The following is a 24,033-nucleotide window of genomic DNA, read 5'->3' on the forward strand; positions in this document are numbered from 1 at the left end:
GATTTTGACTTACTTGCAGGAATCCCGCAGCTATCTGATGATCCCGCAGCTATCTGAAGATCCTGCAGCCTTTTTGTTAAACGCAATGTTCCACGTGTCGGTTTGCTAGATGAGCCACATGGGCACTCAGGTATCAACGTGCTCGAGGTTCCTGTCCCATTTTTCCAGCCATCCACGTCATCTTTACCCATGGTCAAAGCTGGTCAAGTTACGGTCAACTCAAGGCTGTTTAACGATGATTGTGAGCTGCTTGGTCACGTCATCCTAAACGGTGATTTGTCCATGTTCTACAGGTGGCAGGGGACGTGATCCAACATGGGATTCAATACCCATGACGACAGAACCATTAAACTCGTCCACGCAGCCGTATGATGTGTCAAGGGACCATAAATACGCATGACTGTTTGTTGTTTTTCTGTTAATTAGCTGTACGAGTAGGCTATCTTAGAAACCTCTATAAATAGCTGCGTATGCGTACGCTCATCAGACTTTTGTTAGTTGTAATTTTCTGAACTTGTGTTAAATTTAAGAGCATTGTAAACTCTGTTTTCCAGTGCTATTCCAACACTCTGTTTTGTATACTTTTTGCAAATGGAGGAATAGATATAGCACCGTTTTGAAGTTTCCAGATCTCTGAGTTTTCTTGTGGCTGAATGAACAGAGGGCCCCTGCTCATCTCAGCCTCTGTAAAGTATTTTATGTGCAGTATTTCGTTATTTGCTTATTCATTTCCTTAAGCATGTATAGTTTCATTTACTTGTTTTCCTTTCTTTCAAGCTGATCAGTGTTATTTCTTTGCAGGTTTCTTTTAGCCCGGGATTTATTTTTATATGTGTGTGTTTGCTTTACAAACTAATGGTATTTGAAGTTGACAATTCAAGTGCTGCCTTTGTTTTTATAGTTGATTTTTAATCTTATTTCTCAAAGAGCTGCTAACACACATGAATGATCTTCATTATAAACTGTTATCTTTTAAGATCAGAATATCACTAATTTGCAGTTAGTTTGAGTGCTTTATAGATTGTTCTTTCACTACTTTCTAACCATACTTTGCATAGTACATATGGCTGAAGTAGAGAGTTAGAAAGAGCAAACTATTACCACTAGTCTTTAAAGTAGAGTTTTGATTTTTAAGTGCTTCTTAGACTATTCTCTCACTACTTTCTAATCATACTTTGCATAGTACATATGGCTGAAGTAGAGAATTAGAAAGAGCAAATCATTATCATTAGTCTTTCAAGCATATTTTTCTCACTTTTCTAATTCAACTTAAGCTACTTTCTATCCGTGCTTTACACAGTACATGTGCTTTGAAGCATCGAGTTAGAGAGAGATAATCTTTATTTTTGGGTTTTAAAAGTGATTTTCTTTTCTTTTATTAGCAGCAGCTTGAACGGTGTCTAGTGCCATTGGAAGTGGTCATTTGCTTTCAAATTTACTTCAAGTCATTTCAGTTCACTTATTCCTTTCAAGCATTTCCTTTCAAGCAAATAGTTAGAGATCACTCAACACACACTTTCACTCATTTAGGATTCACTCTACACACACACCATCACTCACTTGTTTATAAATTCTCACTCCATCTTAGGAACATAATTAACCACAACAACACCCCCAACGATAAGAAAAACTCTAAGAGGTTACTTAAGTACATATAGTACACCTTCACTTCATCAGCTTACAAGCCCCGGGTTGACAATAAATACTAGCAATTTAGATAACACTAAATTGACTAAACAGCGACCATGCCCTTTTCACTATCTTCAGTAATTTTTTCATTCTGCGTCACCTTAAGTCGAAATTGCTGCGCTTCTCGCCTACCTTGCCTCACGGAATAATCTGTGCCTTCATTCTCAATTCTCTGTTCTTTGCTAAGCGCCAGTCCCATATACATCCTAGAAGCTCGACCACTTTCAAAAATCTTTTCCAAAATCCTTTTTCACTTACTAGCCCAAGGTAAATATCGCATTGCAAGTCATTTTAGACCATTTTGCCTATCGATTAGCTGAGCGTGACTCGGAGAGAGCCCTCTCCTGTTCTGGTAGGGCTAGCTACTAGACTAAGCGTGGTTTGTGGTTACCCTAATTTTTGTCTTCCTTCAGCCTGAGGCAGATTTAGGTGATAACAGAGGGTACCCACCACCCCCACCGATCCCCTCGATAATTAAGAGACGGATAGGGGGAGGCAACAGGAGGTGGCACTCCTCTATGTGGTAGTTAAAATTGTGATGCGAAGGAGAGTTAAATCCTTAGTTTGGTTTTGGTTTAAAGCTATGTTGTGAAGAGAGGCATCATGGGTCCACTATTGAGTCTTCAGCCCAACAAATCGGCTTGTAGTGATGGCTTGTTCTTATAGAGGGTTTGGTCGATATCTACTGAATATGGTCATAGATTATAGACGGGGGTGTGTTATGGGTGTCCATCTGTAGTGTGTGGTTTGCTTTGGTCTTTGGTGTATGTTGTTTGGTATCTTGGTATTTTCCTTTTTCTGAATTTTCGTCTTTAGCTAGATTCAAGCTAGCTTGAATTGGGAAATTTTCTTGGCTCATTGGATGGGAAGCAACACCTACCTCTAGAATCTATGTGTTGGAGTAAAGACAAATTAGCGAGTATCCAAAGGGGATAGTGGCATCTTCAGGAAAGGTTGGATCACTTGGGAGGTAGAATGGCAAAATATGTTCACTGCGACTTCTGACCTTCCTCGTGACCTGGTTCAGGTCGGATAATCTTACTCAGGTAATATCCTCTTACGCATATAGGTTGTTTTCTAATTTTGTTGGTCTTTTGGGTTCACGTGCCAAATAGGTTCTAGTCCTCAAAGTTTCTCTAACAATATGGTATGTTTTCGGGAAATCACGTACTAACCAATAAATTTTGTAAGAGTAATGCCAATTTCATATCCTCTGAATACAAAGAAGTAACACCACCGGTTCAAGCATGTTTCGCCACCATTAACCGTTAAACTGATCAAAGTATAATAATCACCACCAATTTAAATAGTAGCGAAGGTGAAAGGAGCTAGAGCAGTTCACTTTGTTTCTGTGAATCAATTAATCCCGCATATCCAATCCCTAAAAAAAACTTAAGTGATTCAAACTTCTTTAGGAAGGTGACTAATCCTTCAATAACATGCATTTGTAAATGTATGCTCTTGCTACCGAACTTGCCAGCGTTGATCAAAGTCATTAAAAGCATGTAAATTCTCAATTTTCATCATTTGGAATTTACACTCCCGGGGAATTAAAGGTATTACCTCAAATTTTAACTATTTTTAAAACATTATATTTTGGCATTTCATTTTAAAATTTAAAATGTGTAAAAATAATTTTTTAATCATTTATATTAAATAAATTATTTAAGCTGAACTTTCTTATTTGTTTATTTTATTTTACATTCTTTTATCCCTATTTTGCTATATAGGGAGAGAATTAAAATTATATTCTTACTTTTCAGTTTGTGTTGGATTAATGAAAGTCGTTTCTAGTTTTTGAAACTTGCAGACGGACTATCAAATTTGTAACAATGACTGTTTTTTAGGGATGCTTTCATATTTGCATCTGGTTTTGGTTGTAAATGTATTTATTTATTTTAGATTGGGTTATTTGATTAGTGTGAAATTGGAGGATAAAAAAGGGATATTGGAATTTGGTTAAATTTTTTTTATTAGATCTTGATATATATATTTTTTAAATTGGTTTTTGATTGTTTTTGTTGTTTAAACTTGGTTTTTGATTACAAAAATAGATTCAGAACCTTCCAAAACCTTCGGGGCATTCAAATTGTGGAGATTTCATAACTTAAACTTGTGATCCTAACAAATTGATGCCTAATTCTAGGCAAATTAGACTGAAAAATATGCCCAAAAAACCTCGAAAACATATAGCAAATAAACTACAACGATAAAAAATTACTTTATAGCTGCACATTCTACAATATTTTTATTTCTATTATATATTCCATAATATTTTGAAAAGAGGATCAAAGAGCGCAGAAAGTGATGAAGGAGATCGAGTAGGGTTAGGGTTCCGGAACGGGCCGCCTCCGGCAGACCTGAATCCAGGACAGGGTGCAGGGGAAGCCTGTAACCATCCACACCTGATCAGGAAAAGCGAGAGTGTTGAGACGAGTGGAGGACGAGGGACAGAACGTAGGTGGGACTGACAGGGAGATGACAGATGGGGGTGGGAAGGGAGAGATCCCCTCCTATAAAAATGTAGCAACAGGCGAGACAAGCAAGAATGGGGCGTATGGCGGCACTGGAAAATGAAACAAGGACACACTGGTCATGGGGGCTCGCTAGCAAGCGGGATTGGGCAGCAGATGCTTAACCAGAGAGACAAAAAAACCCAAGTTTGTAATCCCTAACAACAAACTTGAAGAATATAGAGGATACATGAAAGATCATGCTTTGATTTGTAAGTTTGTGGGGACCTGGCCGTCTGAGAAGGATCTGGCCAAATGGATACAACAGAGATGGAAACCCAAGGGACACATAGACCTAAAACTAGGTGCAAAGGGTTTTTTTCATGGTCAGTTTTGCTAACCTGGAAGATAAGGAGAGGATTTTTGAGGGAGGACCCTACTTCCTGAACAACGTTGGTCTATTTATGAGGCACTGGGAGGAATGCTACAACCCAGACAAAGAAAAAATGCTAGCGGCACCTATATGGGTCAAGTTGTTTGGACTCCCAATCGAGTTTTGGGATCCAGAGATTCTGGAAGGAATAGGAAACTCAATTGGGACATTTGTTAAAGTAGCCGAGACCACTAAAAGAGGAAGATATATGTCCTATGCCAGGATCTGTGTATACATGAACATCACAGAACTGCTTCCGGAGTATATTGGAGTAGAGTACCATGATGAGGTTTGGCAACAACCAGTGGATTATGAGCATATACCATTCCGTTGTAGAAGATGCCATGAATATGTCCATCTCTTCAAACAATGCCCTCTGAACACATCTGTAGCAGTAGCAGGAAAGGGAGAGGAAGAGAAAGAGGAGGCTGAGACAAGCAAGAAGGACGAAGAAGGTTTTATAGAAGTGCCTACCCGAAGGAAGTCTCAAAAAGGACCGTTCCCTCTAAAACCATCTATTAAAACTGCAACTCAAGAAAACCAAAACAAGTTCAGGGTACTACAAGAAGAGGAAATGGAAACGGAAAGGGAAGACAGTGACGAAGAACTAGCGGAACCTACAAAGGGAGACAAAGGAAAAGACACAATGCAAATAAATTTGGAACAGGAGAAGGAAGGTGAGAGCACGGGAACCCCTCAAGACCAGACCCAAATGGAGATAGATCCATAGAAGGACAAAGGGAGTGAAGAGGAACAAGTAATGAAGAGACTTCTACATGAATGGAGGCATCTGGATGAAAGATTCATACCAGAAGAACAAAAGCAATTATACAAGGACATGTTCCAAAAATATAAGAAGAAAGGAGGGGTAACCATATCAAACCAACCAAAATAGTTAGGAGCGCAAAGAGGACAAAGCACAGAAATGGGTAATGCAAGAAAAAGTAGAAGAAAATGAGGAAGAAAACCTATGAGCGAGACCATTCAAATGGTAGGTGAAACGCTAGTTAATTCAAGACGAGTCATACCTCTTTCATAGGTATTCCAACAACCCATCAAACTGTTAAAATGATAATTACAACATTAGAGGGCTGAATAGCAAGGGGAAACAGAGATATCTGAGAGATAGACTGAAAAGAGATAAACCCAGCATAATGATAATCCAAGAAACAAAAATTAGTGAACAGAAATTAAAGGAGATAATGAGTAAATTTAATCCTCACTATGAAATAATGGGTCAGGATGCCATAGGTAGTGCAGGGGGCTTGACAATTCTTTGGAACCCAGAGGAAATCCAATTTGAAAATTGGGTAAGCGTGCCTCGAATTCTTTCAGGAAAATTCAAGCATATAGGTTCATAGGAATGGGTCCTTCTCACTGGGGTATATGGGCCCCATTTAATGGGAGAACGTAGGAGATTCCTTCAAAACTTGGGAACAATCCGAAGCTTCATCCCAGATTCCCCATGGATTGTAGGAGGCGACTTCAACATGATCACATCCCTAGAGGAAAAATGAGGAGGCCTGAGAAGACCTGACTTGGATATGGAAGCCTTTGGGGATATGATAACAGAACAAAGACTGGTGGAGATACCCACAATAAATGGGATTCACACATGGAAAATAGAAGAGGAGGCATAAGCCAAATTACCTCAAGACTGGAGAGATTCTTAATATCTGAACAAATAATAAATAGGGATACATTCATTGAAGCAATGATGTTAAATTGGCAACTAGCACCAAACTCCATGTGGGTCGGCTTATTTATGGCAGCTGATATTTTTATTGGATCCCTCTCGTCGAGAGGTGTAGGATTGATCCAAAGATCATCCGATTCCGATAAGTATTTATGGAGATATGAATTTATTTTGTTTATGTAATTATTATCAAGCCGACCAGCTCATATGTAGGCTCTAGACGCCCAACCAACGTGTCTATTCATCATCCTCGTTTTAGTATAAATAAATGAGTATTTGATGTCATTTGAATATGTATTCTTGAGTGATCTCCTCCTCTCCACGTCTTGGTTTTTTTTTGGAGAAGGAGGGAGACACCAAGAGTATCATGCTTATACTTGGATGATGCCCTAGCTATATACTCAACAAACCTGTTACATGCACAGCATGCCCTATACTCTACACGCAGACATACATCACAGATAATGTGGATCTATATGCAGCTATGAAGCCAACGCAATGAAGAAAAGGATAAGAGTCATATAATATAGATCTGTACGCAGCTATGAAGCCAACGCAATGAAGCAAAGGATAAGAGTCATATAATATAGATCTATACACAGCTATGAAGCCAACGTAATAAAATAAAAGGAACGCAGTCATATAATATGGAGACAGTGATACGTGGACAGCCCTATCAATATACGCAATTCATAATTGATGAAATACGTGGACATTTCATGCTGTAGCATGCTCTCATGGGAATGACTTACATGCAGTCCATACAATGCACAGTAATGGTTATATATATATATATATATATATATATACGTTGGACTGTATGTGTGATGAGCAGTAATATACGCTTCTGTACATAGGCACAGTAATGGTTATATATATACGCTGGACTGTATATACGCTGCTGTACATAGGCACAGTAATGGATATATATATACGCTGGACTGTATGTGTGATGAGCAGTAATATACGCTGCTGTACATAGGCACAGTAATGGTTATATATATCGCTGGACTGTATATACGCTGCTATACATAGGCACAGTGATGGTTATATATATACGCTGGACTGTACGTGTGATAAGCAGTAATATAAGTTGTTGTACATAGATGTATATATACGCTAGACCATTTGGAACGCTGGAAACATGAAGCCGCAGTCAATTCATGTAAACACAGTCTATATATGAAACCGTAGCAATACATGAAGCCGCAGTCAATGCACGAAAACGAAGATATATATGAAACCGCAACAGATACATGAAGTTGCAGTAATGGTAACGAAGCCTAGCCGCAGTCATGTCTTGTGAGGAGGTCTAGAAAGGAGACCTGTCCATGAGAGGAGCAGATCCACACCATGTGTAGATACATAGTCAATGAAAAGTTGTGACGAGGGTTTCAAGCTATGCCAAGTGTTGCTCTTAGCATTTAATGTTGTCAATAAGAAGCTGTGATGTTCAGTGACAAATTAATGATCTAGCTCTTGTGAAATCATGATCTTGATGCAAAGATCACCTCTGGGGTAATTTCAAGGGACTGTGGTGCAGAAATGATGATAATAGCAGCACTGAAGATCTTAGTGATGAAGTACAACACAGTGCTGCATGATGATGGAAGATGTGACATCATGGACAACATGTATGGGCAGTATGATGTAGATCATGGAAAGCATGATGTATGGGGAGCGTGATGTATGAGATCATGAGCAGCATGATGATGCAGCAAGATGGTGCTACACAGTAAAGTGCAGCACATGGATGAATTGCAGCACAATGATAGGTGAAGGAGTCACCTTGAGAATCAGTTGAAGCAAAGTGTCTTCAACTAATCTCATCATTATACGAAATGATCTATGCTAGATCCAGATAAGTCAAAGTGTTGAATTCTGTTGTAGATATAATCTCTCTCTCTCTCTGCTGAACTTTGAAGATAAAAGAAGATTTGATCAAAGGGTTTCCCCACACATTGTGGGGTTTGTCCCTGGCTTGCGCCACATCCTGTGTCCTCTTGTCTTGGCTTGTCTTCTGCGTTTTATATTTATGTTCTATCTGCAGTTTATCTTAATGATGATGTGATTGCTAACTGTGAAAATTTAAATAAATTGCTCTAGCATAGAACATACCTAAACTTAACATGGTATCGGAGCTGAGGTGAAGACAATGCCCAAGCAAGAGTGAAATAGCAATCACCGAAGACGGTTGGGACAAGACAGAAGGATCAATGGGTTCCTCATAATTCACCTAGGGTGAATTCAAAGCAAAGAATGTTATCAGAATGGCGCAGCGGAAGATTTTGATGGTCCATCTTAAGATCACTTCATTGGGAAGTTCGGATCTAAGGGTGGAAGGAAAGGCGGATGCCTTGTTGAAATAAGTTCGGCCGTTATGCGAAGAAGTGTCCGAATGGCAGAGACACATCTCTTGATGAAGATAACAATCATTCCTGGGACATCTTTCATGATCAAAAGAATGACTGGTAATGCAGGTCACCAAGGAAATGGTCGACTCTTCCACGAAAGCAAGGAACCCAAAATCTCTTTTATGTACCTGATCGAACCTGATGTCCATCTCAGAAATGGAAGTCAAAGGTTGCAGGGCGACACTTATCGATGGAAAGGTACGTGTTTGAAAATAGATCTTTTAAAGATGTTTTTGAGTTCAGGGTTGTATCAAGTTGCAGGAAGTCCACTGGGGACCATGTCCATTGACTCAGCTCTAGAGGTCTGTGAGTCAGATGGTGTCTAGGATGCCTGAATTCAAAAGGAAGCATGAAGGTACATGTCTGAAATGTACCAAAGGAAAATATTATAAGGGTACCATTCCCCTCATGCAGCAGGTTCACAGGTTTGGAACAACCCGAGGAGTTTGAGAATCATGATCAAGGAATCTCATGTATACAGGTGGAAGAAAGCCCTCTATGGCTTGAAGAAAAACACCTCAGGCATAATATGAGAGGATTGATAGCTGTCTAATGCAGGTGAGATTCACTAGGAGTGAAACCGATCTAAACCATCACTCGAAGGTTGTGGATGATAAACCTCTCGTACAGGCACCTATGTCTGACAGGTGCAGACCCTCTCATTTATAGGAGACAGAGGGAGTTGGATTCTGAATGTGGGAAGATAAGCTGCAAGCTTGTGACTGCCTCAAGGATATTAACTTTCAGAATTTATATGGTAATGATGTCGGACCAGATTTTGGAAATGCCTCTGAGTTTCATAAACTCATTTGCGTTGATGTTCTTGGAGAACCTTCGTCCGGAAATCTGTGTTGCAGTTAGCATGGTGAGCTCATATTTGGTTGAGCCTCACTAGATTGGTGCCAATAATCTTCTAAGATATCTTCAGGGCACAATCTCTCATGAATTGAGATACACTGCCGGAAATATGAAACCACATGATTATTCGAATGATGAGTGGGCAGGAAGTATGGAGGATCACTAGAGCACTTCTCAGTGTTGTTTGGAATCTGCCTCAATATCCTGGATGAGCAGGAAGCAGAAGTCGATGACTCTAAGCACCACCAAGGTAGAATACATTGCTGATAGTATGGCCTTCTGTGAGGCGGTCTGGTTGCTGAAGCTCTTTAGTGAGCTATTTGTACACATGATGAATACCACTGTGATTCTCTGTGACAACCAGAGATGGGATTCGATTATTGAGAAATCCCGTATTTGACAATTGCTCCAGCAAATAGACATCAATTACTGCCTTATCTGGGATATGGTAATTCGATGATCAAGGAGGCTCCATCACACTGAGATGATGTACAGGACAGAGCCCTGAGGAAAGATCAAATTTGTGATTTTCTCGAACGACTTGGAGTCGTCGAGAGACCTTTGTAAAAGGGTCCTGCATGCTGCATACATTGAGCTCTAGGAGCTTTGGGGGGCTTGCAGTTCTATTGGAGCAACATATGACCATAGGGTGACTCACCCTCCCCTGGTGGTGCACACTGAAACAAGATGATTCGCTCTCTTGTGGGACAAGATGATTCGCTCTCTTGTGTAGCAGGATGATTAGTTCTCCTGTGAGGCCTGGATTGATGTGTTCTCCATGGCGATTGTAGCACGATTGATGTGTTCTCCTGTGAGGCCTGGATTGATGTGTTCTCCATGGAGATTGTAGCAGGATTGATGTGTTCTCCTGTGAGGCCTGGATTGATGTGTTCTCCATGGCAGCCTGGATTGATGTTTTCTCCATGGCGATTGTAGTAGGATTGATGTGTTCTCCTGTGAGGACAGGATTGATTAAGTTCTCCTGTCGAGGCATCCTACCCATGCAGTCTGGGACTCATGGGAAGTACCTCTCATCTGATCAATGAGCAGGGAAATGAAGTTAGGGACCATAGTAGTACCGATGGACGCATCGTTGAATCTACCGTACTCCCTACGCTAGGATGTCCTCCATTGATCTTGGATCAATGATACTGGTCTGGGACCACTGGTAGGAGTTGTACATACTATGACGCTGACTTCGGGTCGGTTGAGACTGGTCTAGGACCAGTGGTACATACTTTGAGACTGACTTCGTGTCAGTGCAGTACTGGTCTAGGACCAGTGAGAGTCATACATACTATGACGCTGACTTTGGGTCGGTTGAGACTGGTCTGGGACCAGTGGTACGCACTCTGAGACTAACTTCAGATTAGTGGAGAATGATATGATTCATTCTCGATCAATTCTTCTTCTTCATAGTTCAGCAGAGCTAAGCAGAGCAGAGCTACCAGAGCCAGCAGAGCTGAGCAGAGCAGAGCTAGCAGAGCCAGCAGAGCTGAGCAGAGCAGAGCTACCAGAGCCAGCAGAGCTGAGCAGAGCAGAGCTACCAGAGCCAGCAGAGCTGAGTAGAGCAGAGCTACCAGAGCCAGCAGAGTAGAGCAGAGCCAACATAGCTGAGCAGAGTTGGGCAAAACAGTGCAGGGCACTGATGGCAGAGATAGTACAGTCGGACTTATGAATCAATGGATGGAGTTCTCCCTAGTTGAGAGGGAGTGTTAAATTGGCAACTAGGGCCAAACTCCATGTGGGTCGGCTTATTTATGGCAGCTGATATTTTTATTGGATCCTTCTCGTCGAGAGGTGTAGGATTGATCCAAAGATCATCCGATTCCGATAAGTATTTATGGAGATATGAATTTATTTTGTTTATGTAATTATTATCAAGCCGACCAGCTCATATGTAGGCTCTAGAAGCCCAACCGACGTGTCTATTCATCATCCTCGTTTTAGTATAAATATATGAGGATTTGATGTCATTTGAATATGTATTCTTGAGTGATCTCCTCCTCTCCACGTCTTGGTTTTTTTTGGAGAAGGAGGGAGACACCAAGAGTATCATGCTTATACGTGGATGATGCCCTAGCTATATACTCAGCAAACCTGTTACATGCACAGCATGCCCTATACTCTACATGCAAACATACATCGCAGCTAATGTGGATCTATACGCAGCTATGAAGCCAGCGCAATGAAGCAAAGGATAAGAGTCATATAATATAGATCTATACGCAGCTATGAAGCCAGCGCAATGAAGCAAAGGATAAGAGTCATATAATATAGATCTATACGCAGCTATGAAGCCAACGTAATAAAATAAAAGGAACGCAGTCATATAATATGGAGACAGTGATACGTGGACAGCCCTATCAATATACGCAATTCATAATTGATGAAATACGTGGACATTTCACGCTGTAGCATGCTCTCATGGGAATGACTTACATGCAGTCCATACAACGCACTCATGTGAAACGTTGGACACTAACCACGCAGTCCATACAACGCACAACACTTACACACAGTCCATACAATGCACAGTAATGGTTATATATATATATATATATATATATATATATATACGCTGGACTGTATGTGTGATGAGAAGTAATATACGCTGTTGTACATAGGCACAATAATGGTTATATATATACGTTGGACTGTATATACGCTGCTGTACATAGGCACAGTAATGGATATATATATATATATATATATATATATATATATATATATATATATATACGTTGGACTGTATGTGTGATGAGCAGTAATATACGTTGTTGTACATAGGCACAGTAATGGTTATATATATACGCTGGACTGTATATACGCTGCTATACATAGGCACAGTAATGGTTATATATATACGCTGGATTGTACGTGTGATGAGCAGTAATATACGCTGCTGTACATAGATGTATATATACGCTAGACCATTTGGAACGCTGGAAACATGAAGCCGCAGTCAATTCATGTAAACACAGTCTATATATGAAACCGCAGCAATACATGAAGCCACAGTCAATGCACGAAAACGAAGATATATATGAAAGCGCAGCAGATACATGAAGTTGCAGTAATGGTAACGAAGCCTAGCCGCAGTCATGTCTTGTGAGGAGGTCTGGAAAGGAGACCTATCCATGAGAGGAGCAGATCCACACCATGTGTAGATACATAGTCAATGAAAAGTTGTGACGAGGGTTCCAAGCTATGCCAAGTGTTGCTCTCAGCATATTAACGTTGTCAATAAGAAGCTGTGATGATCAGTGACAAATTAATGATCTAGCTCTTGTGAAATCATGATCTTGATGCAAAGATCACCTCTAGGGTAATTTCAAGGGACTGTGGTGCAGAAATGATGATAATAGCAGCACTGAATATCTTAGTGATGAAGTACAACACAGTGTTGCATGATGATGGAAGATGTGACATCATGGACAACATGTATGGGCAGTATGATGTAGATCATGGACAGCATGATGTATGGGGAGCGTGATGTATGAGATCATGAGCAGCATGATGATGCAGCAAGATGGTGCTACACAGTAAAGTGCAGCACATGGATGAATTGAAGCACAATGATAGGTGAAGGAGTCACCTTGAGAATCAGTTGAAGCAGAGTGTCTTCAACTAATCTCATCATTATACGAAATGATCTATGCTAGATCCAGATAAGTCAAAGTGTTGACTACTGTTGTAAATATAATCTCTCTCTCTCTCTGCTGAACTTTGAAGATAAAAGAAGATTTGATCAAAGGGTTTCCCCACACATTGTGGGGTTTGTCCCTGGCTTGCGCCACATCCTGTGTCCTCTTGCCTTGGCTTGTCTTCTGCGTTATATATATATGTTCTATCTGCAGTTTATCTTAATGATGATGTGATTGCTAACTGTGAAAATTTAAATAAATTTCTCTAGCATAGAACATACCTAAACTTAACAAATGATTCTACTAGGGATGGGTTTATATCACTGGCCGATTAGACTAGAAATCGACATCAAAGCTAGCCCCAGAAAACACCCTTTTAGGTTTGAGGCCTTCTGGCTCAGAGATCAAAAGTTCATGACAAAAGTGGAAGAATGGTGGAATCAAAGCCAGCAAAGGGGAAGAAGTAGAATGCAGACCTTCCAATTAAAATTAAAGGAACTCAAGGAGAAAATTAAAAAATGGAACAGAGAGGAATTTGGGAACATCTTCAAAGACCAGCAGCTTCTAGACCAGAAAATGAGGATACTGCAGCAAGAAATAATATCAGAAGGCAGAAGCGAGGAAAGAACTAGAGAAGAAGGGATATTGATAAGTCAAATTGAAGAATGAAGGAAGCAGGAGGAGATTCTATGGAAACAAAAGTCAAGAGTGAACTGGTTAAGAGAAGGGGAAAGGAATACGAAGTTCTTCCATCAGGCCATGATTTAGCAGAGACAAAGAAATAGAATCTTCTCCATTAAAAATGAAGCCGGACTTCGCCTAACCCAGCACGAGGAAATGGAGCAGACTCTAGTTGATCACTTCAAAGACCTCCTTACGGAACCCCAAGAGGATAGAGGAGAAGCTATTGGGAGAATCTGTAATGAAATCCCAAGTATGATCACTAGAGACCAAAACCTAGCTCTTATGAGAGCTGCAACCCTAGAGGAAGTGGAAGAGATCGTGAAAGGGATGAAGAAGAATAAAGCTCCAGGACCAGATGGATTCATAGTGGAATTCTACCAAGTAGGCTGGAAATTCTTGGGGCAAGACATTTTGGAGGTGGTAGAAGAGTCGCGGAGAAATCAGAAGGTATGTCCAGGTCTAAACTCAACCCTCTTGTCTCTTATTCCTAAAACCGCTAAATCTGAAACTACCCAGGGTTTTCAACCCATTGCTCTATGTAATGTAATTTATAATATTATTGCCACTCTGATGGCAAAAAGACTGAAGCCAATACTTTCAAGCATTATCTCTCCGGAACAGACTGGGTTTGTGGAAGGGAGGCAAATTCTAGATGGCTTGGTAGTATCTCAGGAAGTGGTGCATTCCTTGAAATATAAGAAGGAAGCTGGAATGATGATCAAACTGGATCTCTCAAAGGCATATGACCGTCTGAACTGGGAATACCTTAAATCGGTATTAGCAGCATTTGGTTTTTGCAATAGGTGGATAAAGTGGGTTTATGATATGATCTCCACACCAAATTTCTCCATTCTTCTGAACGGAACGCCAACTTCAACCTTCAATGCCTCAAGAGGATTGAGGCAGGGGGACCCTCTTTCCCCATTTCTGTTCATCATTGTGGCAGAAGGACTGGGAAGATATATCAAAAAAGAACTGAGAGAAAGGAAAATCAAAGGGCTGAGGCTTTGGGGAAACAATTTGCCAATTACTCATCAACAATTTGTAGATGATATTATGCTTTTCTGCGTTGTCTCTCTAAGAGAAGTAAAAAGAATAAAAGGGATCCTAGACCTCTTCATGGAAGCTTCAGGTACTCAAATCAACAAGGAGAAATCTTGCACATTCCTCTTCAATACTCCGGGTAATGTCAAAACTTATCTGACTAGAATACTGGGCTTTCGCTTAGGGGACTTACCCACAAAATACTTAGGTACCCTGCTAGCCCTAAATCCTTTAAAGATGGCGAATTGGAAACAAACCATTGAGAAACTCAAGAACCGACTGGAAAATTGGTCCTTCCGAACTTTGAACATAGCAGGAAGAGTAGTGCTTCTCAGAACGATCTTACAAGCAATCCCAATCTACCCACTTTCGGCAATGGCTGCTCCCAAAGGGGCATGTGCCAAAATGGTGGAGATATTCAAAAAATTCATCTGGGGAGGGCCAAAGCAACAAAAGAAATGGGCTCTGATATCTTGGAAGGGCCTGACAAAGAGTAAAGAAGAAGGGGGATTGGGACTGAGAGATCCTTACACCCTAAACCAAGTAATGGGGGCGAAGCTTTGGTGGAGATGGATGATGGGAGGGAGACCTATGGAAAAGAATCTGGACGCAAAAATACAACATGCCCACAACAACTGAAGAAATCCTAAGACTTGAAGAAACACCAAGAAGCTCCACAATATGGGACCTGGCTAGTCAAAATAGAGACATTGTATCCAACACATGTCTTCGGGGAAATTCGGAATGAAAAGTCAGCTAAATTCTGGGTAGAAGATTGGCAACAAAGAGAGAAAATGAAGGAGATGCAGGGTCTTAGAAACACATGCCAGAGAGCAAAAGAGGAAGGAATGAACTATGTAAGCGAGTTCTGGATTAAGGAAAGCCAGGAGGAGACTTGGAGAACTTGGAAGAATACCGAGCTGTGGGATAGACATATTGATATTGAAAAAAGAGAGCTATATATAAGAGAAATGAAGTCAAGGAGAATAGCTATCAGAATAGGTCCAGATATACTGAGATGGGGTCATTCTACGAAGGGAACCTTCACGATTAAAGAAGCCTACCAACTAACCACGTAGCAGGGACAAGACGAAAGGGCACCCCTATGGAAACAAATATGGCAGAGTAACTGGTGGCCAAAAGTGACTCTTTTTTTATGGCTAGTAGGTAAAGGACGCATTCTGACTTGGGATCAGCTTCAGAAGCGTGGATTCCAAGGAACCCCAAAATGCTGCTTATGTGAGCAGGACCAAGAAATGCAAGAACATCTTCTGAATTCCTGCCCTCTCGCACAACAACAATGAGAAGAAATTAGAAGACTCTTCAGGAGGACAAACAAAGATCCTCACAACATTAAAGAAACCATTAAACAATGGGGGCGAGGTCAATTCTCGAGCCCGGTGGTTAGAAGAGCCTGGAGTCTAGCGGTGGGAATGAATATGTGGATGATATGGAAAGAAAGAAACCAGAGAATATTTCAAAACAAAGGAATGTCTCTAGAGCTGATTTGGAAAAGAACCCAAAGCCATATAAGAGAAACTATCTTAGCTAAAACCTGGAATCAAGAGGATTGGAAAACAACTCCGGAGGAAGAAAAGATCCTGGCCAATCTAAATTTAGAACAGGGAATGGTTTATCCCCAGAAGCGGAAAGATCCTGAAACTCACAGCCATAGCCCTACCAATTTCTCTCGCCCACATGTCGGTTTCATCAAACTGAACTTTGATGGAGCCTCCAAAGGAAACTCGGGGCTAGCAGGGTTCGGAGGCATTTTCCGGGATGACCAAGGGCATACCAAATGGGTGTATGAATATCATGGGGGTATCATGTGCAATAATGACGCAGAACTAATGGTTGTCTATCAAGGATTAAGAATAGCAATACGAAATGGATACAACAACCTGGAAATAGAGGGTGACTCAAAACTAGTGATAGATATGCTCAGGAAACTCAATAATGGCAAGGCTTGGGAAAAAGTGGCGAAAAGCTGGAGGACGACGTGCCTAATTTAGGATCTGGAAACTCTTATAAAGAGAATTGATTATAAGATCATAAAACATGTCAGAAGGGATGGTAACAAGGCAGCGGATTTCCTTGCTAATTGGGGAAGCAATGAACAAGGCGGCAAGTTAGATAGTATATGGCTGACACATTTTGAGGAACACAGATGGGAGCCTCTCAAAATAATCATTACCCAAGATAACCATGAGGACACGAACTCAAGCTAGCAGATACAGGTGGCCCCCGATCGGGGTGAGAGAAGGGGAAAGTACGTTCAAAAGGACAACGCAGGGGAGAGGTTGGCAAGGCCGGCCACCAAATGCTCTCATAATAATTCAATGGGATGCGGGGGCATCATGCAAGCCTGAAGGAATCCCAAGGCATCGAGGTGACAGGGGAGTGGGGGAAGAGGAAGTAGGAAACGACGACAGAAGGGTGATGGGACGCAAGACAGGTGGGAAAGGATTAATGAGGGTGGCTAAGGGGGGAAGAGAGATTAGTGTGCAGTGCGGGTAGAAGGAGAACGGAGCAGAGAGAGAGTTGGATTCTTCAGCGATTGAGCGAAAGTCCGGGTATGTTTTCTCAGTGCCAATTCTTGCATCTCTTTCGACCTTTCGTAGTATGTTGGAGGAGGGGGGGGGGAGCTAGGAATTGTTGAGGGAAGGAGAAGTCTGAGCGAGTCCGCAATTCTCCCTACAGCGCACAGTAAGGAGGCGGAGGGGGGCAAGATGAGGAATGCAGAGGAAGAGTTTTGTATGGTAAAGAAGTGCGAGGACCAGAATAATGGCCTGCCGGGGTTCTGTAGGTGTTGGGCAAAGGGGAAGCCTAAGGAAGTTAAGCAAGCAATCTGGGAGGGGGATAGGACAATTGAGGGCATTCCCATGTCTTGCCCAAGGGGAGGGAGACCAGGGAGTAGCCAGACCATCGAGAGAACCTGGAGTGGGGAGGGAAAAATCAGTGAAAGGGATATACAAGCGATGGGGATAAGAGTAACTTCTGATAATCTAACTTTTGTTGTTGGTCATGGTAAACAGGCGGTTGTAGAGAGTAAGATGGCACACCCAGGTCGAGGAAGGGGTCGTGGAGGAAGAGGACGACAAAGCTAGCCAGGCAGAAACGACCCGACGACCTCCACACCAGCATATCAAAGGCGTAGCAGGAAAACCATGAGGAAAACAGTGCAAGAGGCTGCACGGGCATATAAAGAAGGAACTGATGCTGACATTCGTCAGCTCATTCAGGAAATGGAAGACAATGTCATGGAAGGAGACTCTGAGCCTGAGATGGAGGAATGGGGAGATCTCATTCCAGACCTGGGAAACACCAGGGGAAGGATGACTCTCTACAAGCAAGCCTTACACGTATACTGGGTGCTGAAACGCTTACTTGCCAAGGCGCTGGAACAGGTAGCGGGCGAAATGGCAGAACTCGCCCAGGGCATGCCAAATATTAAGAAAGATATGAAAAACCTGCAAATCATAATGATCATGCAGGACAACAAGCTGGAGGAAATCCAACAACAACTGAAGAAGTTATCTCCAGCAACGGGGGACGCGGCAGCAGCACCTGAGAATGTGGAAGACAGAAAAGATTAGTTCTTGTAGTTGTTTAGTTTGTTCGTTTTTGAGGATAGTATTTTCTTTTCAATAGTTTCATGACAGGTTGGAACATGTTTAGTGTTTGTTGTTGCGAGGTTTATTTAGCATGGATCGACAAACTTATTAATTTTTGCTACTGGATGGCCTATAATAACTTGAGGTGGCCAACAGACTTGGTTTCCCATTTGGGCAAGTTGAGGCCACCAAAACGATGTATATGGTTCAACTTGTTTTCAGATAAATAGAAATAGAAAAGTACCACCGGAACTTACAAAAAAAAAATATCTTGAAAAAAAAATCAATTATTTGATTTCACTCATATTTATCAAATTTTCTTAATATTTCTTACTCTACAATTAAATATATTCCAGTAATATAAAAAAGATCTTTGGAGCTGATTCCCAAGCTAAAATTTATAATTTTGAATCTGTTAATTAGATGCTGTAATTTTGACATTTTCAGTCACAAAAGTGCTGATATTAATATGTAACTTGTAATATGAATACTGTAAAACACTCTGCTCATCTTTGTTTTCAAAATGTTTTGAATACCTAATTTTGATAGTTGTTTACAATTTTATCAACTCTTTTTCACTTTCTATGTGTTCCCTCTCAAAGTTTGTATAATGAAAGGATTCTAACCCACTTTCTCAATAAAAATAAAAAAAGAAAAACTGCATTCTTGGATGACACATCTTCATGGCCATGTTTGGCAACCAGGTATGAAGAAATTTTTTGTTTATGTAAGCTATACAGATATTTGTAATTTTAAAACTATCATGAGTTGTTCCTTTATGAAGAAGGCATTATGTTTCTTAACAATTTTTAATTATTGTATTTCCAATTTTGTGAAAGAAAGCATTATGTTTTCTTAACCAATTTTAATCATCGATTTTCCTGTTATCTGAAGTATTAGAATGAAATAGAGTAGTGAAATTTGTCAATTTTTTCGGGAAAATAATAAAAATTTTGGTACGATTTTGAGAAAATTTAGCAAATTTTTTTGAAAATCTGGGTTACAGCTATTAAGTTTTAGGATTTTGGGCGTCACAGAGTTTTTGATGGTGCTGAATCCGTTTCTGCCATAGAAAAACAATTTAAACACTCCTAAAGTAAGATTTCTAGAAAAATTTCTCACCCGATTCCAGCAAGAAATTCACCCTCCAGCAAAATTGTAGCTGGAGCTTGTTAGACAACTCCCTATGAAATACATACCAATTAGAAAGTTTTCTAAAACAATCGGCTGCTTTTAAGCAACTCAGGGAGAGTAAATTACCAAATTAGAACTTATGCCATGGGTAGGTAAAAGGAGACATTTAAATAGGAAGAAATCGCTTAGAAATGATGGTAACTTCTTAAGCTAACAATTGCAATTTCAGTAATTAAAGTAATGGAAGTGTGGCTTACCTGGCTTGAAGAAGACTGAAAGGCCAAAATCAATGGCCTTCAAAGGTGAGTTTTCCTCTTTGTTGAGAAACAGAAAATTCTCTGGCTTGAGATCACGGTGCATGACACCCATTGAATGGCAAGTGTGCACCACCTTAACAATGGTCCTGCATAGTGAAGCAGCGGCTCTCTCACTGTATTGCCCCTTGGCAATAATTCTGTCAAAGAGCTCCCCACCAGCACAGAGCTCCATGACCATGTTCACAGATTGATTATCCTCATAAGAACCCTTCAACTCTATTATGTTTGGCTGTCCGGTCAGATGGTGCATGATCTGGATCTCCCTCCTGACATCCTCTATATCGCTAATGCTGTTTAATTTCCTGGTTGCAATGGATTTGCAGGCATATTGCTCCTTGGTCTGCTTGTGGGTGCACATGTATGTGACCCCAAAATGTCCTCTTCCTAATTCTTTGCCAAGAACGTATTGGGACTTCACATCCTCCATCGGCTTGCCTAGGATTCGTCCTTTCTCCTGTTCTGGTTCTGTGGGGATTTTTGATGAAGAAGGATCTGGAGGGGCACGTCTAGCTGCATTGTGAGGGCTTACACGAATATTATTCTGACGCCTTCCCTGCTCAGGGTAGCTTCGCTTACCACGACAGCCTTGAATGTTCCCCATTGATTGTAATGATACCCAACTGAGTTTTATTGATCAGCGACAGCTCCTGAATGAGGATGCGTGATTTTGAATGGGAATTGCGATGCAAAATGGTGACTGAGGATACCAAAGGAGTAATTGAACAGAAAAGAATGTTTACAAAATTTGTGATATTGGAAAATGGCCAGGGAACAGATTTCAATGAGCAAGAGACGCAGGAAGATGGATGACGATGGTGGTCAACCAGAGCACGATGTTCAGGGATGCCCAGCTTAATTGTGAAGCGGATGGAAATATTTCCATTTAAAGAAGATGCAGGGATGCCCAGCTTGATTGTGAAGCTGATAGAAACATTTCCATTAAAAGGAGATGCTAAAACATTAAAGTCATGTCATGAAATATGTAGCAAATTCGAGGCTTTACTTTGAATTGGACAGAACAAATACTCGTCATATCCGAGGAAGGTTCTTGATTCCTTACTCTGTTTTTTGAATTTTCGGTTTTTTCCCCTCCTTCTCTTGGGGCTTTCTATAAATGAAACAGTTTGAATGTATTCTGCACAGGTGTTGTTTTTTATTATAATAGGTTCAGAAATGAATTTGGTGAAAGAATCTCGGATTTAAATTGTGATTTTTTTTTGTTATTTATAATGTTGGAACACCTAAAAATATTGAGGTATTCAAATTATGAAACATTTAGAATTCAAAAAACTAAATTTTAAGCAAATTCAATTAAAAAAATACAAAAATTCAATTAAAAAAATACAAAAAATACAATATAACTTCTGCAAATAAATTAGGCTTACATTTGAATTAATTCTATTATAAAAAAATTATCACTAAGTTTGACATTGGTGAAATAATTGTGTCATTTAAATAGAAAAACACAGACTCCATAGGTTGCACTTTGGTAAAAGCTGCAACATTTTGAAAATGAAGTCATGAAGCAAAATATTACTATCAATAAATCAAACATTTAAAAGGTTTGGTATGAGCAAGAGGGAATTATCTCTTTCAATCATGCATCATATGTGAGTGGTATATTAGTGTATTTTAAAGGAGAAGAGTGATGGTGATTAAGATGAGTTTAGGTTGGGATCAATTCAATATTAAATGGAGAAATGGTTTTTCCACTTGTGTGAGGTTCTTATCAGGATTGTGTGAGGTTCGAATTAGATATTTTTGGGACACTGTCGCTAGGATTTTGTGACGCTCAAACTAGGCACCCCTTCAGACACTATCACCAAGATTGTGTGAAGCTCAAACTAGACACTCCTTAGGAAAATGTCACTATGATTGTGTGAGGCTCAGTGTTGCCTTGACATCCCATGTGACAAATTTGTCCCCATAAATGCCCCCACCTTTAACCCTTCTCCATGAGATTTGTCGCTAGGATTTTGTGAGGCTCGAACTAGGCACCCCTTCGGACACTATCACCAAGATTGTGTGGAGCTCAAACTAGACACTCCTTAGGAAAATGTCACTATGATTGTGTGAGGCTCAGTGTTGCCTTGACATCCCATGTGACAAATTTGTCCCCATAAATGGCCCCCACCTTTAACCCTTCTCCATGAGATTTGAACTAGAGACCTGGAGACTAAATATTTATGTTGCCATATGAGTTAGACCAACATGATTTTGAACTAGTAACATTCACATAAAAAGTAACTTAACAATACACTTTATCAACAATTATTCTAAGCCCCTTGGATTTTAAAAATTTAAATTACAAGCACAACCATATAAGGTAAATGGCTAGTAAATGCATATAGGCATCAATTTATAATAAATGTCAAAATATTTACTTCATTAAACATCTCACGTGCTACAATTAACAAAATGATAAAATTGACTAAATTTTAACTTTATTATTATTATAAAAAAATAATATATAAATTAAGAGTTGTCTTTAGTGTGACTTTTTGGAAGCTTTTCTGGTGGGTTTTTCTAGTCTAATTTCTCAAAATTCGGGCAGGAATTTATTGAAATCACAAGCTTGATGGGTAACCCCTGCATAATCCAAGTGGCCCTAGTGGTTTTTCAGGGTGTTGAATCCATATATACTGCCAAAAAACCAATTTAAATAATACAAATCAAGATTTCACCTCAAATTTTTTGGTCGGATTCCAACACTCGAAAGACCAAAAGGTAGCACTAAAGACAACTCCTATAAGTTAAACATATATACATCTAAAAAAACATGGAGTGCTTTTCTTAACCGTGGAGATTTGCCTCCACTTTACCATGTAGATTCTTAATATGTAAATAGACTTTGTCACAATACCATGGCTTATTAATATCACATGCCCAAAAAAACCATAATTTACTTCAAATGACACTTGTTCATATGCCAAAATTTTTAAATAATCCTTTTAATTAATAGGGGGGAAAAACATAACTAATTTTGAGATAAATCTCAACTTTTAATTTCTGTTATGAATATTTTAGAGTTTTCTATGGAGGTTAATTCCACATCATCCACCTAATAATTATTGGTAAAAATATTTTAGAATACTCCATGGAGGTTAAATCCTCACCATCTACCTAATAATTATAGATAATTAAATTAAAATTATGAAAGATTTATTCCAAAATAAAGACACGACTTAATTAAAAAATATATAATTTTTTAAATTATTAATTTTTAATTTTTAATTTGAAAATTAATGACAAAACTAATAATGTATCAATTGCGTGTAGAGGCATTTTATAGTTGAGTATAGGGAGATGTCAAGTAACTTTAAATTTATAAATAATAATAAATAATACTTATATTAACACATTAAAAAATAGTAATAACAAAACATTTCTACCTTAATTTTGCATCAATTTATATAGAGAGATAAATTAATTAAAAGTTAAAAAAATTACTTAGAGATATGTAAGTATGAACTTAATTTAAAGTTGAGAAATGACATGTAAAAATAATATTATTGATAATATACATTGTGTAATTCATTTTATGTTAAATTGACATGTAATAATTATAACAAAAAAATATTGATAACAAAAAAATATAGAAATTATGGTGTAGATTTGCAACTGCTCATGAAATTTTAATCAAAATCACAAGACACAAACCTCCTCTACTGCTTTGCAGAATTCAATTCACAATTTAGAACATCAATCACAAACATGCAATAAGAAATAACACACATGCACACACTATTTTTTCTAAGGGAAAGCAATCTGCTAAAAACCCCTTTGCCTACTTGCATTGGTCTAATGAATAGAGATGTATTACAATTGCTTTGCTCAACTGAGCACAATGTGTAAGTGAATAACTGATCTCGCTGCTCACTGAGAAGCTCAAACCCAGGCTTAGTGAATTTATGCCTCTACATAAACCCCTATTTCCTTGTATAATTCCTGAGGAAATTGGGCCCCTATTATTTAAGAATTTCCTCCAATTGACTGCACAATTCCTAAGATTGATCATATGATTACATTGTACACTAAAGACTAGTCTAC

The 24,033-nt window shown here is 39.5% G+C and overlaps 1 protein-coding gene across 1 annotated transcript in view; it reads right to left on the reverse strand.

Annotated features, from left to right (window-relative positions):
• Nucleotides 1-20,860, reverse strand: part of LOC149197831 (calcium-dependent protein kinase 34-like) — a 94,540-nt gene extending 73,680 nt beyond the window's left edge. The window contains exon 1 of the mRNA XM_089405987.1: nt 19,924-20,860. Coding sequence (XP_089262113.1) covers nt 19,924-20,584 — 661 coding nt within the window. The 5' untranslated portion in view covers nt 20,585-20,860. The remainder of the gene's footprint in view (nt 1-19,923) is intronic.
• Nucleotides 20,861-24,033: the final 3,173 nt, after the last annotated feature.

Source organism: Pinus tabuliformis, chromosome 2_2 (assembly GCF_031772625.1).
Source record: "Pinus tabuliformis cultivar Carrire ecotype Pingquan chromosome 2_2, CPIR1, whole genome shotgun sequence".
Taxonomy (NCBI): domain Eukaryota; kingdom Viridiplantae; phylum Streptophyta; class Pinopsida; order Pinales; family Pinaceae; genus Pinus; species Pinus tabuliformis.